General features: G+C 49.8%; 1 protein-coding gene across 1 annotated transcript in view; it reads left to right on the top strand.

The window, feature by feature from the left end:
- NRAP (nebulin related anchoring protein) overlaps window positions 1–16,422 on the top strand; it is a gene marked incomplete at both ends in the record, with an annotated part of 71,602 nt that overhangs the window by 45,814 nt on the left and 9,366 nt on the right. The window contains 9 exon segments of the mRNA XM_082633698.1: window positions 722–829; window positions 1,352–1,465; window positions 3,147–3,344; window positions 5,053–5,157; window positions 6,398–6,496; window positions 8,639–8,743; window positions 9,087–9,194; window positions 10,040–10,351; window positions 16,305–16,409. Coding sequence (XP_082489824.1) covers window positions 722–829; window positions 1,352–1,465; window positions 3,147–3,344; window positions 5,053–5,157; window positions 6,398–6,496; window positions 8,639–8,743; window positions 9,087–9,194; window positions 10,040–10,351; window positions 16,305–16,409 — 1,254 coding nt within the window.

Below are 16,422 nucleotides of genomic sequence, written 5' to 3'. Positions count from 1 at the left end.
CATCACCACATCACTGCTTACATGGGCACAATTGGGGGGCTGGTTTTAATTACTGGAGGTCCAGGGACCTGCACAGCCGTACTGCATCCCATGCTCAGAAGCATCCTGTTCTTCCCCACTTGGTTTAATGCTCTGCTATCACCATGTGGAAATTTGTTAAGATTTCTGTTTTCCTTTGCATTGGGCCCTGCAAATTATGTCGCTGGTCCTGCAGAAGAATCAAGCTCATTGATAAGGATGAGACTAGGAGAACTTCCTTAGTGCAAAGGACATTGGTACTGAGGGGCTGGAATATGGGAGCATCAGAATATAGATGAAGACATCCAGCCAAAGAGAGACTTGGGAGACTTAACTGTTCCCTTCCATCACCCCTATCAGCACCCACTTTCCTCTTCTTCAGTAGAGACAGTCGTTCCTCTTCATTCTCCATCAAGAGCTGTGCACACGCAGCCTCATGCCTCCTCCTTCCCGTCAACTGCTGCTCAGAGCGATCTGGTTCTGACGCCAAAGCTCTTGCTTTTTAAACCCACCCCCACGGCTCTCCCCTCCAGGGGTGGACATAAGGCAGGATCCAACTCTTTGTCGGTTTTTGCTAAGCCACAGTGATCTCTCACTGGGGGAAAAAGACTCCACAAGAAACCAGATTCTCGTTTTGATAATGGGAGTTCAGGAAACCACCAGGTCACAGGAGGGTCTTTACTGGTGCACATCTTCTCGACAGACGCATTACAAGGAATCCTGGAGCAAACTTCGAGACGGTGGCTATAAACTGAGATTGGATGCCATTCCGTTCCAGGCAGCGAAGGCTTCTGGTGAAATCATAAGTGATGTAAGCCTCCACCTCCCTTCCTAGGACAATGTTTAATCCTCACCAATTTTTATTCCCTTTGCCCCTAACCCCTGCCTTCTTTTGCCTGTGGATAACGTCCTCTGCTCTCCCAACTGACTGTGAGAAAGAACATACCTTATTACAACAACAGCAAAAATCCCCCAGCCGGGGTACAAAGCTGATGCTGGACTGTAAATATGGGCCCCCGGCAGATGAAATGCACCCTCCACCAAGCGCTTTCCTAAAGCAAGTCCACGTGAAGGGACTGTTAACAATGTACCCACCGTCCTCCAGTGTGGGCGGCCCAAGCACTCTCATGTCCTGCCATTTCATATCCCAGCTCTTTAGTCATTGGGAGGCTTGCATATGAAAGAATAGGCCTTTTGACGACTCCCGCGCCTTTTCTTTTAACTCACCCAGTTACTGTCAAAAGAACAAAACATTTTCACCCAATACCCACCTCTTCCATTCCGTGTCCCTTGTCCCCGAGCTGTTACTCTCTCCCGCTCTCTTTCCCTTTAGTACAAATACAAAGAGGCATTTGAGAAAATGAAAGGGCAGATGCTCGGCTCCCGGAGCTTGGAAGATGATATCAGCCTTGCGCATTCAGTGTACGCGAGCTCTCTGCAAAGCCAAGTAAGTGGGAGAGAACGCAGTGGAGCTGGGGCCCCCCCACCTAATGACGCACAGCCGGCAGATGCCCTGTGTCCTTCCGGTTGAGGGTATTGACTCTGTCCTAGCTAGCTAGGTGGTGTGGTCAGGTCCCTCGGCCCCTCTGGGCTTCAGGTTCTTCCTCAGTCAAGTGAGAGATAGGACTACTTGACCCCTTAGCTCCCTTCCAGGCTGGAATTTGATCAGTGACCACACATGGGGGCCTGTGGGCTGGATTTGGACTGCAGAGGTGTTCTGTTGGGTCTGCAGAGCGAATTAATTGCAAACCTTGCAAAACGGAAAACTTTACATAAAAGTTTTAGACTTCTGTGCAGAAGCCAGACCTGGATTCCTCAAGGCTGCTGTTGAAGTTGATTTCTGAGAGCCCCATTCAGAAGGGATCTGTACTCTCCTAGTCATGCAGCCAACCCCTCCTCCCCCCCCTTCCTCCTTCACTCATTTATGCTAACTGTCTGGCCTCTGGTGGCATCTGAATTTGTACCCCTTGATTTGATCCCCTGGATGCTGGCACATGTGTGTATACAGTATCTCCTTGCCCATACGTGAGTTGGCTAACGGCTGTGATGACATCGAATATGTGTCCAACGTGTAACAGAGGACTAAACATTTTACATGCAGTGTCTCATTTAACCATCAACTTATTTCTAGGAGCATCACTTGTTCATCCTGGTTACTGATAAGGAAACCTAGACTCTGAGTGTCTCAATCCCTTGCCCAAGGTCAGCTTGCAAGGGCCAGACTAGAGCGTGCGGCTAGCTCGCCATCGCGTGCTCTTTCCACAGTTTCACACGTTCTCGCCTCTCTTGTCCTCTGCCTCAGTTTCCCTGTTTCTAACACTTCTCTCCGCTTTCGGTACTGGGGCGGGATTGGACATGAATTGTCCTTGGCTGTATGCTAGGGGTGGGGAGGGTGCACGGAGGTGGGGGTGGGAGGTTAGGGACGAGTGGCTGGAGCTTGGAGGGCAGTGGGAAGGGTGGAGGAAGGGGCGGTGCTTATGCATCTGATTCCCCAGGAAGCCCAGAGTGAGCTTTGTGGACCTTCAAACGCTCCTCCGAGGACTGGGGCGGAGCTTGAGGTCTGGAAATGGGCCTCTCCCGTCCTCCCCCAGGATGCATGTTGCGCTCTTGGGAATACCCATCCCTCAGAACTGGCTTTTCAAGCATCTGCCCACTGCTCCTGGCTCCCAGGTTTACTGGGATGTCATCTGATGTTTGAAGAAGCTCTCCGTTACCTAGCATGAGAGGAGAACCCCTGGTGTCTCAGTCTGAGCTTGAGAGGGTGATGGGGAGAAAGCGTGTGGAGCAGGCGGCGGCTTAGCCATGTGCCTTCTTGCCTCTGGAAAATGGGAAGATCTAAGGACCTGAGCAAGGGAACCACTGACATTATATCTGTCCCCTGAACTTCTGTATTTTCCCCAAGTAGGGGAACCATGGGCCTTGATCATCCAAGAGCTGGAGGTGGTGAATGGCAGGACCTGGAGACAAGCCCTGCTTGTTAAGCCTGTCGCTGCAAGAAAGGAGCACTGGCCCTGCCAGGAAAGCCTCCTGGGCTCACCTGGGACAGTCACGTCGCATTGCTCTCCCTCATGGTCCTGATGCAAATGGCGGCTTTGAAATAGCTGCTATTGATCTGTCTGCCCATCTAGGTGAATTACAGGAAAGACTTTGAACACTCAAAGGCACAGTTCCATCTGCCACTGGACATGGTAACACTGGTGCATGCCAAGAAGGCTCAGACCCTGGCCAGCGACCAGGACTACCGACACCCACTCCCCCAGTATACTTCCTTGGCCGAGGACCTGAGGCTCAGCTGTGCCAAGAAAGCTCACAAGTTGCAGAGTGAGGTAAGGGGACCGGGCCTCTCTCTCCAGGCTCTTTTCCTCTTAGATTTGACCGTGAGGCAGCGACCCACAGACTGCTGATGGCTCAGTGGGGCTTCCAGAGATGAGGAATCCCGTACCTGGGTTTTCTTTTAAAGCACTGCCCTGGCTGTCCCTGCCTTGCTCTTCATAAGCACAGTTGCACAGACCTATGAACAGCAACAGCAGCAGACTGAGTACTTCTGCTGAATTCCGAGCATTGTGTTTTCAGGCATTATCTCATTTAATCCTCCAAATAACCCTATGTCGATAGTCTTTATCCCCATTTTACAGAGGAACTGTAGTGAGTCTCAAAGAAGTTAAATAGCTCATGCAAGATCATAAAACTACAAATGAGAAAGTGGGTGCTGGGACTTGGATAATGTCCAAGGAAGATGCTTTCAAGGCTCATGGTTTTGCATGTTCAAGACTTGCCAGCGGTGTTGCCTCTGGCCCCAGCTTGAGCTGGGGGTTCTTCTTGGTGCATCATCTGTTCCCGGGCCACCCAACTTCAGAAGAGGCCTGAGATCTGCTGGGAGACTTGCTCAGAGCCCCTTTGGAACTGACCCACTTCAGGCAGAGGAGAGTGTTGGGCAGAGGGCAGGAAAATAAGGGTCCCAGAGACCCTTCCTGAGTCCTCCCAAGGAGTCTTGGAGGCCTTCACGCCCCCACCCCCACCCCCACCCCAATGAGGGCATTTCTAGCTCATGCCACCTGTTTTCTGAAGCAGGCAGGCCCCGGAGCATTGGAAAGCATTGGAGGATTTCCTCACTCCCAAGGAGATACAGAGTGTGTCTTCCCAACAGGCAGCAGCATCCTTTTTGGTACTCGCCTCATCTCCCAGCTTTGCCACGTTTCCATGCCGGGAGATTTGCAAGTAACGGGTCTCTGCTGGAAAATAAAACAGCCCCCCCAAAACCCGCTTTCTGGTTTGGCAGAGCCTGAGAGCTGAGCGGTGCTCAGATCCGGGTTACTGTTGTCCACTGGAATTTTCCGCCTGTGCACAGCGTTTACTAAGTGACATAAACTGTCAGGAACCCGACAGCAGGTGGAGGAATGAGGGAGCAGCCTCGCTCAGCTCAGGGGCCCGTTTGTCACTTGAGCAGAGCCCTGGCTTCCCCTGCCTCTCGTTGCCATAGCAATCGGAAGGCAGCATGCACGGGGGCGCCTCAGTGGCCGAAGGGGAGTGAACTCGGGGCCCCCTTTAAACTGTCAACCCAGACCCCTCAGGTACTCACACCACCTCCACCCACACAGACTCAGGCCTTTGCCAGATTATTCTGGATTCATTTATTGGTTCTTTCTTAACCCATGATTAATTAATGCCGCCTTCTGCTGCTGGGTTTTGTTTTGAAGACCCATTAAACCATTTCCACATTTGCCCCCAGACAACTGACTCTCTAACCACAATCCGCTCCAGCGTTTATTTTTTGATAGCCCACATTAAAATAAAAATCCACCAAGCATCCCTCTAACAGCTACGGAGACAAGTGACAGCAGAATTATTTTCTTCTGACCTACATTTTTGTTTCCCTAATGAGCATTTAAGTAAGAAGCGTGTGTGTGTTTACTGAGTGTGATGTATCTGGAGAGACTGCTTTGGCCTTGAGTTCTAATTATGATGCTGTCTGTCGTGGGTCCTTCCTCATTCTGCGAGCTTGGCTTTTCTGATTCCTCGTGTTGTTCCTTGTAGAATTTGTACCGGTCAGACCTGAACTTCATGCGAGGCGTTGCCTGTGTCATTCCAGGCACGTTAGACATTGAAGGGAGAAAGAGAGCCTCTGAACTCATCAGTGAGGTAACCAGAGACCCAGGACGGGTTGGGGGTGTCAAGTATATTCCATGGTAGAGGTTACACAACAATCTGTTTTTCACTAAAGCCAGTTAGATGCTACACTGTTAGCAGTGGCAACTCACCCAGCCTCTCTCCTTACTCCCTTCTCCATTCAGACTGGATGCCGTTTAAGACAGCTTTGCAGATCTCGAGCCAGTTCCTATATTAACATATAAGAATTATTTGCTGGATCCTAAGATGTACTTTCCTAGGGTCCCTTTGAAGAGTGGCTTGTGGTACAATGAAAAGAGGGCGGGCTTTGGAGACACATGTAGTGACTGAAATTCCAGGCCAGTACTCATTTGCTGTGTGACCTCAAGCCAGTCACCTGCCCTCTCTGAGCCTCAACCTCTTAATCAGTCAAATGGGAATACTCAGACCTCTCTCATTTAGTTTTTGGGAGGATCAGCACTCATCTAAACACTGTGCTTCTCTGGGGGCTGTATATGAAATGGTTGCTATAAGCTTGGTGATAACTTCTTGGTAAATTACAGAAGTCTGGAATTCTAAGCTCTTTGAACTCCTGAGGAATCTTACCCACCCCTGGGAGGGCTCTGGGATTTCCATTCACGGTAGATAGGCATAACGGAAGGCACTGCAAGCAAAAGGCGGTCAGCATCCAGCCTGGGTGCCTCAGAATGGCTTACGCATTGATTAGAAGCTCTGAGCAAGCGGGATTGGCCTCACTGTGGGAGTTGAGATTTAATTTTGTGCTTTGCTTTTCCAGTGAAATCTCTAAAGCGAGTGGTTTCTAGACCTCATGGTGCATCAGAATCCCCTTTGGAACTTAAAAAAAGTACAGAGCCCACTGACGATTTACTGAGTCCCATCCCCTGGGGTGGCATGCAGGCATGTGGATTATTTTAAGCTGCACGGTTGTTTCTGGTGCGCCCCCAAAGCTGAGGAGCCCAGGGTTTCCAGCAAACAAGACGTGAATTTCTCTAGTCGTGTTCACATTCGTAGCAAAGGACTAGATCTCCCTTTCCCATTGATAAGTATCTGATTCCACCCGTCCTCTCCTCCTCTCTGCTTCTTCATCCCACTGGCTTCTGAGGTCACAAGAGCAGGGGACGGACTGGATTCTGGGCCACAGACTAGCAGCCTTTGCAAAACGAGGTTTTATAGCTGGTGCTTAATGAGCTCGTTCTTCTGCTGCTTTTGCATCTTACCTTGTCTTCTTATTGCCTCTTCCGTGTGAGCTCAGAGTAAATATCGTCAGCATCCCCAGTCACTCAAGTACACGGCCGTGACAGACACTCCCAGCCTCACTCATGCAAAACTCAGCAACCAGATTACAAACGAGGTAAACTCTTCAGATGACTTTGGGATGGGCTTTTTAAAAAACTGCTAGATTGTTAAAAAAAAATGTGTGAATATTTGTGGGATTGGCGGGGGTCGGGGGAAGGATGGGTGTTTGCATGGAAAGAAAAGAATGTCATTAGACAGAGCCTCAACAGTTTCCAGAAGGAAAAAAGGCCCAGGAAGAAATTTGGTTTAGTCTGCCGTCTCATCCCCCCCAAATGTGGCCACAGACCAACAGCATCAGCATCCCCTGGGAGCTTGTTAGAAATACCAAACCTCAGGCCCGACCCCAGACCCACCGAATCCACACGGTCATTTAACAAGATCCTCACGGGTTTCCTTTGCACGTGAAAGTTGGAGACGTGCTGGTCTGTCATTCGTCTGTTCTAGCTGGGCAGATATTGGCTAATCATTGCTCCACTGTCATTCTGATGATGGTGATGGGAAGGATTTGTGGTTGTCCGGGGACAGTGATACAGTGGGATGTTTGCCAGGCTTCTTGGTTCTCTGCCTCCTCATCTTCTCACTCACCACTTACCCAATAACCACTTTAATATTCTAGCAGAGGGGTGGGTCCCAGGGGAAAGAATCGCACTCCATAAAATCATCGTTCCAGCCCTACTTCTTCTTAGTGGCCCTCTGACACGTTTGAAATATCGAGTGAGCTTGGCAGAGCATGAAATTTCGTTTTTAAAATTCTCCTTCTGACTCTAACTTTTCAAAGTCAGTTGAGATTTGGGTATTTATATATTAGTTCCAAGCTTGGAATAAGAAAATCCAGAGGGCTGTGTAGCGTGACATGATCAAGTTAAAATTCCCACTGAACCTTTCTTGCCTGCTTTGTGACTGGGGTGCTGAGGGGTAACAGTGCCTCCTGCAGTGGCCTCTGGCCCTGGAGAACTCAGCAACCACAGACCCAGTTCTCATCACGAGAGCAGATGTTTTCACAACGGTGGAGGCCATGCAGCGCAGCACTGGTGTGAGTCTGCCCGTGGGAGGATCCCGGGATTTTAGTAAAGGATGCAGACTGGGGTTTGGGAACCTCCCTTCCAACCGGCAGAGCTTCTCCTAAATTTCCCAGATCTTAGTATTGTCTTTACACTGTGTCCTCAGCAAAAAAAAGTCTGCAATGGGAAGAAACACGATAGTATTCTTTTTTTTTTTTTTTTTTTTTTTTTTTTGCGGTACGCGGGCCTCTCACTGTTGCGGCCTCTCCCGTTGTGGAGCACAGGCTCCAGACGCGCAGGCTCAGCGGCCATGGCTCACGGGCCCAGCCGCTCCACGGCATGTGGGATCTTCCTGGACCGGGGCACGAACCCGTGTCCCCTGCATCGGCAGGCGGACTCTCAACCACTGTGCCACCAGGGAAGCCCCACGATAGTATTCTTAAAGGTGTTTTTCTTCCCTCGGCCTATTATTGAGCAAAGTATAGGGAAGGGAAAAAAATATCTTTTCTTTTACCCATCTTAGGTTCTCGGCTGGGACTCTGTAACAAAAGATAGATTAGCAAGAGAAAAGCATACACATTTATGTAATATAAGCTTTAAGTGGTGCAGGAGTCTTCACAAGGAAATGGAGACCGGGAGGGAGGGACAGTTAAACCTGAGCGTTTTTATTCTAGGTTTGATGACGAGTGGACAGTCGTGGGAAAATGTGTAGGACAAAAGGGGGTGAGCTAAGGGCAGGAAACTGGGGGACACTTAGCGAGGTCTGTTTGTTCAAATGCCTCTCGGTCCTTCCGAGGTCAGAGATGAGCTTGCTCCTTCCCTGTGTCAGAGGGAGGGCAGCTCCCACAGGAGGGGAGAAGGTCAGAGAGAGGTCTTCCATCTCCTGCTGCTTCCAAATTCCTTCAGCTTAAAATATGCACTACGCCAAGGTACCATATTTTGGGGTAACGTGTCCTGAACCCCATCACAAGCAACTTGCAGTTTCTTCCCCATTCCTTTCACAGCACTCAATTTGACTCATGAAGGACTATCTCTATTGAAAAAAAACATCTTCTCCAGGCTGAAGGTATACCCGTGACACAGCAAATGGCCTGTTACAAACGTATTTCCCAATTGCAAAGGAGGGAACTCCAGCCCTGCAGAAATGCACAGCACTTACCTTCTTGCCTTTTTTTTTTTTTTTTTTTCCTGCCCAGCGCCTCTATAAAGCAGCAGGCGAGGACGCGAGACACCAATACACAATGACCCTGGGCCTGCCCGAGTTTGTCCGCGCGAAAACAAACGCAGCCAACCTGAGTGATGTAAGCCTTTCCCGTTGCTGAGGTTGAGATGTGCTCCAAGGCCACATATGTCTGTGTCTGTGATGGGACCTAACAGTGACCCTGGTGACTTTCACAGAAACTTTAGACAATGTATCTTGTAGACACTCATGTTAAATATACCTTACACAGATGTGTTGATACCTACGTGTCAGAGCCCACTTCCGAGAGGGTGCTAATGAGATTTTCTTTGCAAAGTCGAAAGCTTTTGCGTGTCAGGAATTGATTCTGGAACACCACACTACAAATAAAAGGGGGTAGCATTTGTTCTTTGAGTCATGTAATTTTTTTTTTGAAAGAAGATCTACATGTGTTCCTACCGTAGGCAAAATACAAGGAGTCTTGGCGGAATCTCCGTGTTCAAGGCTACAGGCTGACAATAGACGCCCTCCCCTTCCAGGCGGCTCGGGTCTCTGGAGATATAGCCAGTGATGTGAGTTGAATGATATGACCTTCCATCCGGCCTAATTTCTGTTAACTTCATGTAAAACAATGTCTACAGCTGATTTTCCTGAATTAAAGCAAATCTATCACCATGTGAGACAGGATGTCACCTGCAGAATATATTAGTTATGAATGAGATTCTTTGACGGAGAGATGGAAAGAAAGTCCCTGTTAATCAGAAGCTAAATGCAGGCAAAAGTCTCTAGCAGGAGGAAGATTACGATTTATTTCTAATTGCGGTGTCTAGGCAACGATCTTCCCGTAATGTGTGAACTGTCTGTTTTCTAACTCCACCCAGAATTAGAAAGAGAACTCACAGTAGAAATTGTAATTCGGCTCTCTGTAGTTTCCCACATCGGCGGTAGGATTTTCAGCTGTGTTTCAGCCACTCTGTTGATAGCATCCATAGCTTTGGGACATGAAGGTGACTTTCTGTTTCCCACAAACAAATCGCAGAAAATGTAGACTTCAAATAAATGGATCCTGTCTTTTGGGTTTGATGTTTTGCCAAGTGCAAGGGGATAAAGCACAAGTTTCTCTTTTACCCTTTTTGATAAATTCCTTTTGGGCACAGGACAAGTAAGGGGAGTGGGCCCCTCACTTTGGTTCTAAGGATCTGGTTTTAATTAGATGGGAGGAAGGGAGCAGTGTTTCTACTGTTCCTCCCCCAGGGAGGATGCATGCTCTCAGGCCAACCTCACTGTGGTTTTTCTTATAATCATCTCCTCCTAGTGTAAGAACAGGTGATTTTCTTACAGTCTGCAAGGAAAACGCACAGATGGAATGTAAGCGTCCCAAATGCCCGCCCCTGACCGCCTGGTCCCCCCCTTTCAGTTTCTCTACAGGCACGACTTTGTGAAGGAGCGAGGGAGGCTGATCGGGGCCCAGAGTGTGAGAGACGACCCCCGGCTCCAGCACTGCCAGCGGATGGGCCGGCTGCAGAGTGAGCTTCAGTACAGGAAGGAGGCGGCGGGCAACAGAGCCCAGTGCCACCTGCCCATGGACATGGTGCCCCTGGTCCACGCCAGGAAGGCCCAGGCCCTCGCCAGTGACCGTGACTACAGGACGCAGTGCCACGAATTCACGGCACTGCCCGAGGACCTGAAGATGGCCTGGGCCAAGAAGGCTCACGCCCTGCAGAGTGAGGTAGGGGGGGTCCGTGGATCACACATCAGTCCCCGACCTTCCTCCTCCCACCAGGCCTGCGTGTAAATCTCTGCTTCTTCCTTAGCCTTTCGGATCCCCCAAACGATTTGCCTGGTCTGTGCCATCTAGGTTGGAATTATTCAATCAATCAACAAATATTTGCTGAGCACCTACTATGTAGCAGGCATCCCTCAAGGCCCTGGGGATACAGCAGTCAACAAAAGAGTCTGAAAATACAACAGTCAAGAAAAGAGTCTTAAAACTCCCGGGGTCATGGAGCTTCCATTCTGTGGGAGGGAGATAAAGTATAAGTGAGATGTGTAGTATGCCAGATGGAGACAAACAGAGCAGGGAAGTTGGCTAGGGGGGTGTGAGTGTGTGTGTGCAACTTAAAATGGGGGTCAGGGTAGTTCTCACTGCAAAAGTGACATTTGAACAAAGCCCCTGAGTGGCATCAGCCTCAGCATATTTGAGGCTGGAGTGAAGCAAGTGTGTGGGTGGGTGAAGAGGATGTCACAGGGGATGGGGATGGGGTCCGAGACAGAGGCTCAGGGCTGGACTGTGTGCAGTAGGCATGGTGGTGAGGTGAGGAGAAGAATTGCCCCCAGAGCTGACACTCACTGACTGCTTTGCCAGTACTGGCACCCCGGCTACCGCGCTTTGAGGTGGGGGCCACTGCTGCTCCTGTTTCACAGCCGAGGTCACGTGGGAGGGGCCGAGGCAGGACTGGCTCCAGAGCCCACACTCCCAACCCTCCCGCCATCCGGGGCAGGGGAGTCACACTTCCTATTATGCAGGTGTGGACGCTGAGGCCCAGAGAGAGGAGGTCCTGGCCCACGCAAGGTCATCAAGCCTGTAGGTGGGTAGCGCCAGCCACTGCCCCCGTAGTGGAAGGCTCTGGAGTCAGTCCCAGGCCCTTCCAAGCCTCGGCTCCCTCAGCTGGGCCGGGGCTGTGATGAAAATGTGGTCACGGTCAGCACTTACAGGGCGCGTGCACGTGGCAGGTTCTGCATCACGCGGGTGTCCGTGCATCGTCTCCCCAGCCCCGCGGCTCCCCTCGGAGGAAGTCACTCTCATGTTAGAGCAGAACTCATGGGACTGTAGTCACATCAGTCCTTATCATCCACATCTGAGTTTCCCAGCTCAGGCGCTTTTGACATTTTGGGCTGGATGCTTTGTTGTGGGGGCCTGTCCTGTGCACTGCAGTGTCCCTGGCCTCTACCCTCTACATCTCACAGCACCCCCTTAGCGTGACAATTAAAAATGTCTCCAAGGCTTCCCTGGTGGCGCAGTGGTTGAGAGTCCACCTGCCGATGCAGGGGACGTGGGTTTGTGCCCCGGTCCGGGGGGATCCCACATGCCGCGGAGCGGCTGGGCCGGTGAGCCATGGCGGCTGAGCCTGCGCGTCCGGAGCCTGTGCCCTGCAACGGGAGAGGCCACAACAGTGAGAGGCCTGCGTACCGCAAAAAAAAAAAAAAAAAAAAGTCTCCAAATATTGCCAGATGCACCGGGGGACAAATCTGCACCCAGTTGAGGACCCGGTTCTCAGAGTTGAGGGCTGGTCTGTATGATGCACTGAGCGTGGTGCCTTGTCTGTAGGAACACGCCAGTGGGTGTGAGCATTTCGGACTATGTTCTCCACCAAGCCTTCCGATTCTGGTGGCCTTCAGAGAAGTGGCTGCTTCTAGTTTAGTTATATTGCACAGGCAGAGTGTTGTAAACACCTAATGGATGATTAATTGTGACGCCGATGATGTGCTTTAATGAACGTCAGGATCGTCTAATTATGCCTCGAGATTTGCTGGAACTGCAGTGTCGTGTTGGGCACCAACCAGCAGAGTGTAGAGCAGGGTGAGCTTATCGGTCCCCACTCAGGGCACGTGGTCACTGAAGCACAGCCCAGGACCCACTTAGAAAGCCTTCCGCTTGCTAGAAGGCCACCCTGAGGTCCAAGAAGGACTCATAGCATGACTTGGTGCCCAGCCCGGGACCCTCTTGTCGGTGGCCTATTCCTGGGGAGAAGAGAAACCTCCTGGGACAGGACAGGTCCTGAGGAAGTTACAGAGGCCACCGGGGAGAGGTCAGGGGCCAAGCTGGAAGCCCAGCTTCGTCACTCACTGGCAGTCCTTCCGCGGCCACCTGGCTTTCTAGGCCTCCATGTCTCCACTGGAACAGCAAAGAGGTTTCATTTAATTGGTGATCTCAGATTTCAGGATTCATAGATTAATGTTTTTGAAAATGTTGGCATCAATATAATGTCAGACTATTTAACTAAGTAAGGAACAATACCAAAAACCAAACCCTACCTCAGACTACCATTTATATCAGTGTTACTTCTGAAAAGAAAGGACTTTTTTTTTTTTTTTTTTTTTTTTTGTGGTACGCAGGCCTCTCACTGTTGTGGCCTCTCCTGTTGTGGAGCACAGGCTCCGGACATGCAGGCTCAGCGGCCATGGTTCACGGGCCCAGCCGCTCCGCGGCATGTTGGATCTTCCCGGACCGGGGCACGAACCCGTGTCCCCTGCATCAGCAGGCGGACTCTCAACCACTGACCACCAGGGAAGCCCAAGAAAGGATATTTTAACACTAAAAAAAAAAAAAAAAAAAGCCGAAGAGGAAGAACAAACTAAGACAGAGGGTCCTTCCCAAGAAACGCTAGTTGGCAATGTTAGGTGACATTTTACCAAATGGGATATGTATTAGAATGTTGTGTGCTGAGAAATTATTGCCTCATTGAAAAATGACTGTGTTGTGCTTCCTGCATTGTTTTGAAACTTCAGCTTTGTTAGACTGGGGGGTCTTGGACTCTAAGATGCTGTGAACATTAGACCCGCACAGTGTCCACAGATGGTTCTGAGGCTTTGGTCTTCTCAGAGTCATCACTGAAAATCCAATTCCATGTGGTTATGTTATAGCGAAAAGGAGACAAAGGCTCAATATGAGCTCACTCAGTTCAGCAGAATCTAGGGTAGGAACAGTAGCCCTCAGTAGCCTTCAGCCATTTCTCCTGTCCTCTTCCACCCAGGCCAGAAAGAATGCTGTGGGACTAGGTGCTCACCCCTGGGGAGAAGCTCCTCAAGGCCGTGATTGCTCAAGTCAGGCTAACCTCAGGGATGTATCTAAGACGTGTGCTCGGCCCCGGCCACGCTCCACCACGAATCAGTGCTGGTTCAGTCACCTCTTAGTCTTTCCCAGTCTGCCAGTCCACACTCCCCTCTGCGATCTCATGCGGGGGCTGCGGGGCGTCCCGCAAAGCACAAGCAGGGACAGTCCAGGGGACAGTCCTGGCCCCGCCCTTTATGGCTACCCGGCCTCAGGAGACTCCTTAAGCTCTCCTAGCTTCAGTTTCACCACCATCACAAATAACAACAACGATAACAATACCTTAAAAGTATGGAATGCTTATCCTGGGTCAGGCATTTGTTTAAATATCTTGCGCAAACCATGTCATGTAGAATCTAGGTAAGTGCTGGCATGACTCCCATTTTTACAGTTTCAGTAACTAAGGCACCTGTAATCTTCAGTAACTTGCTTAGGGTCATAAGCTGGCAGGGAAATGACTTGCTCAAGACCATACGTCTGGTAAGAGGCAAGGTGGGGCTCTGGGCTCCCGATTCTGGGTTCAGTGCTCTCTGGCTCCCCCTGGTGGCTAGATTAGGAACCGAGGTGCCCTGGTTCCTGAGTGTTCTCTTAAGGACCACCCACGCAGCATCCCCACAGGACAACAGCTGGTAACTCTTCTGAGAATCCGAACAGACATTTAAACCCCGACATTGTTCTGTAGATGGGAATAAGAGCTCGTCCTTTGAGAATGGCGCAAGCACTGAATGAGATAATGAGTCTAAAGCAAACCACACCCTATGCAAGGTAGCAAGGTAGTGGTTATGGTGATTCTTATTAATATGACAAATATACCCCTTCCCCTGGCCACCTCCTGGCTGCATCTGCTTATGTCATTCCGGTTAGAACTCAGGGGCCGAAAGCTGCAGCTCGTGCGTCAGCCACACTGTGCTCCGGGATAGGGGTGCCAGGAAACCCCACGTGTGACTCTGAAGGTGGCTTCCAGGCCTTCATATACAAGGGCAAATAGCGAGGCTGCCATGTAGGGAAGCCAAATTCAGCTGGGCATCCTGAGAAGGTCTCTTATTATCTTAGAATCCTTCTTTGAAACCGTCTTTGGGCCGATTCTCCTCGACCCCCCTCCTCTCTCTCCCTGTTTTATCGTGAAGTCTGGGGCAGGCGTGTTGTTTTTAGGGTCTGCGTGAATAGTCAAAGCTGGGCTGGGAGCAGAAATATCAATAGACAATTCATTTATAAGAGAGTCTAAGGCGCAGTCAGATCTTTGGGGAACCTGCATCTTGCCTTCTGACTCACCTGCGCTCGCACTGTTCAGCTCCACAAAAGGCAAGTTGAAAGCGTGCTCCCCCGCTTCATCTCACTTATGAAAGGAGCAAGGCCTGGCTGTGAAGAGGCCCTGTAGGATGATTCTCTCTAACTTAGAAATTTATCCAATTTTCTCTGTTCTTTATCAGAGTGGAAGGCAAAAGCTTTGCCGGTGTAGACTGAAAGATCGCGGTATAAAAAGCAATCTCACTGACATGGGGTTTTGAAACGTGCTCTGGGACCTGAGTGATGTCTCCCTGCACCAGTTGGAAAGCAGAGTGGAATTTGCACAGGGGCCTTAACCAGCAGACAGTAGATCAGAAACGGACCCTCTTTGAGGCCAGCTGTGAGGGGCACTGTGATTCCTGAAATGAAAGAAAACTAAAAAGGCCGAAAAGGCTGATTTCAGGAGTGGGTGTTTTGCGTTACAGCAGAGCTTATATCTAAATTAGAGAAAGGCTAGCAACTTCGTTTAAATCCAAATTTCAGATTTCCTTAGAGAATCTTTTTCCACCTTTAAAGATGCCTAATTTCCATACGGAGAGGAAGAAAAGCAACTGTCTCATCGTAGGTAATGGGGGGCAGATCAAAGAATGGTAATTAGATTTAACATTTTAGGAGACTCCTGATCAGACCCACTGTCTTTTGTTTTGTTTTGAAAATGTCAAAACTGAGTTTATTTGATGCCTTAAGTTTCCCTTTTATATAAACAGGTGTTAAAGGCTGCAAGTTACATGTTCAGTACCTACGACGGACCCATTGTCTTAAAACAGCACTTACTATTTTCTCCCCAGAATTGATGCTGTACTCCTGACCTTCTGAGTCCTTAAAAGGAAGAAGGTGGATAAAGCTTAAGCCCATTTGTGCAATATAAGCAAATCATGAGTAGAAGTAGGAGAAGGGGTAAACCGAGGCACAGAAAGATTAAAACGGCTTGCACACCATTCGCCAGGTGTAGCCAGGTTTGTTCCAGTTTTGAGAGTCCTGCTATAATCGTCTTCCCCTCCCCCCACCACCGCAAGAAAAAAACAAATCTAACACATAGAGTGGCTTTTACCCCTCAGGACTCTCAGGTGTTTTCATGAGAACAGAGGGGTTGTCATGACCTCCAGGTATCACAGAGAGAAACTGAGTCACATTTTGGTACAGTGATTTGCTCCGAGTCACAGCAGGTTTGATCCAGAGCTCAAAGCCCTTTGATCAACTGAAAGTGTACAAAAACGTTTCTGTTTAGGCAGGCGGTCAATCGCCTCACTGCCAGAATGAAACAAAATGATGGGGGCTTACGTGTGGGCTGGGGTGTATATCTCAGGTCGTTCTTAGGGATCATCCCTGCAGGTCAGTACCTTCTGCTTCAAATCCAGCCAGTTTACGGGTGGGACCTTCCTGTATCGTACACTGGACCCGTTATTTGATTCTGGACAGAGTGCACAAACTCAAACAGTTTGACTCGATGACATGCAGAACGCACCTGAATGAAGATGTTGAAATGTTGCGATGAAGCATTTTTACAAATGCCCCACAGTCTTCGACCCTCTCCTGATAAAAGCCAATGATTTTCTTCCTGCAGTTGCACTACAGATCAGACCTGATGGGCATGAAGGGGACAGGATGGCTGGCGCTGAGTTCCCCACAGATAGAGAGTGCAAAGAAAGCCGGAGAGCTCATCAGCGAGGTACCATTAATCT

The sequence above is a fragment of the Mesoplodon mirus genome, assembly GCF_964341445.2.
Source record: "Mesoplodon mirus genome assembly, chromosome: 2".
In the NCBI taxonomy this organism is placed as follows: Eukaryota; Metazoa; Chordata; class Mammalia; order Artiodactyla; family Ziphiidae; genus Mesoplodon; species Mesoplodon mirus.
Note: the sequence above shows the minus strand (reverse complement) of the source record. Positions and strands in the feature narration are given on the sequence as shown.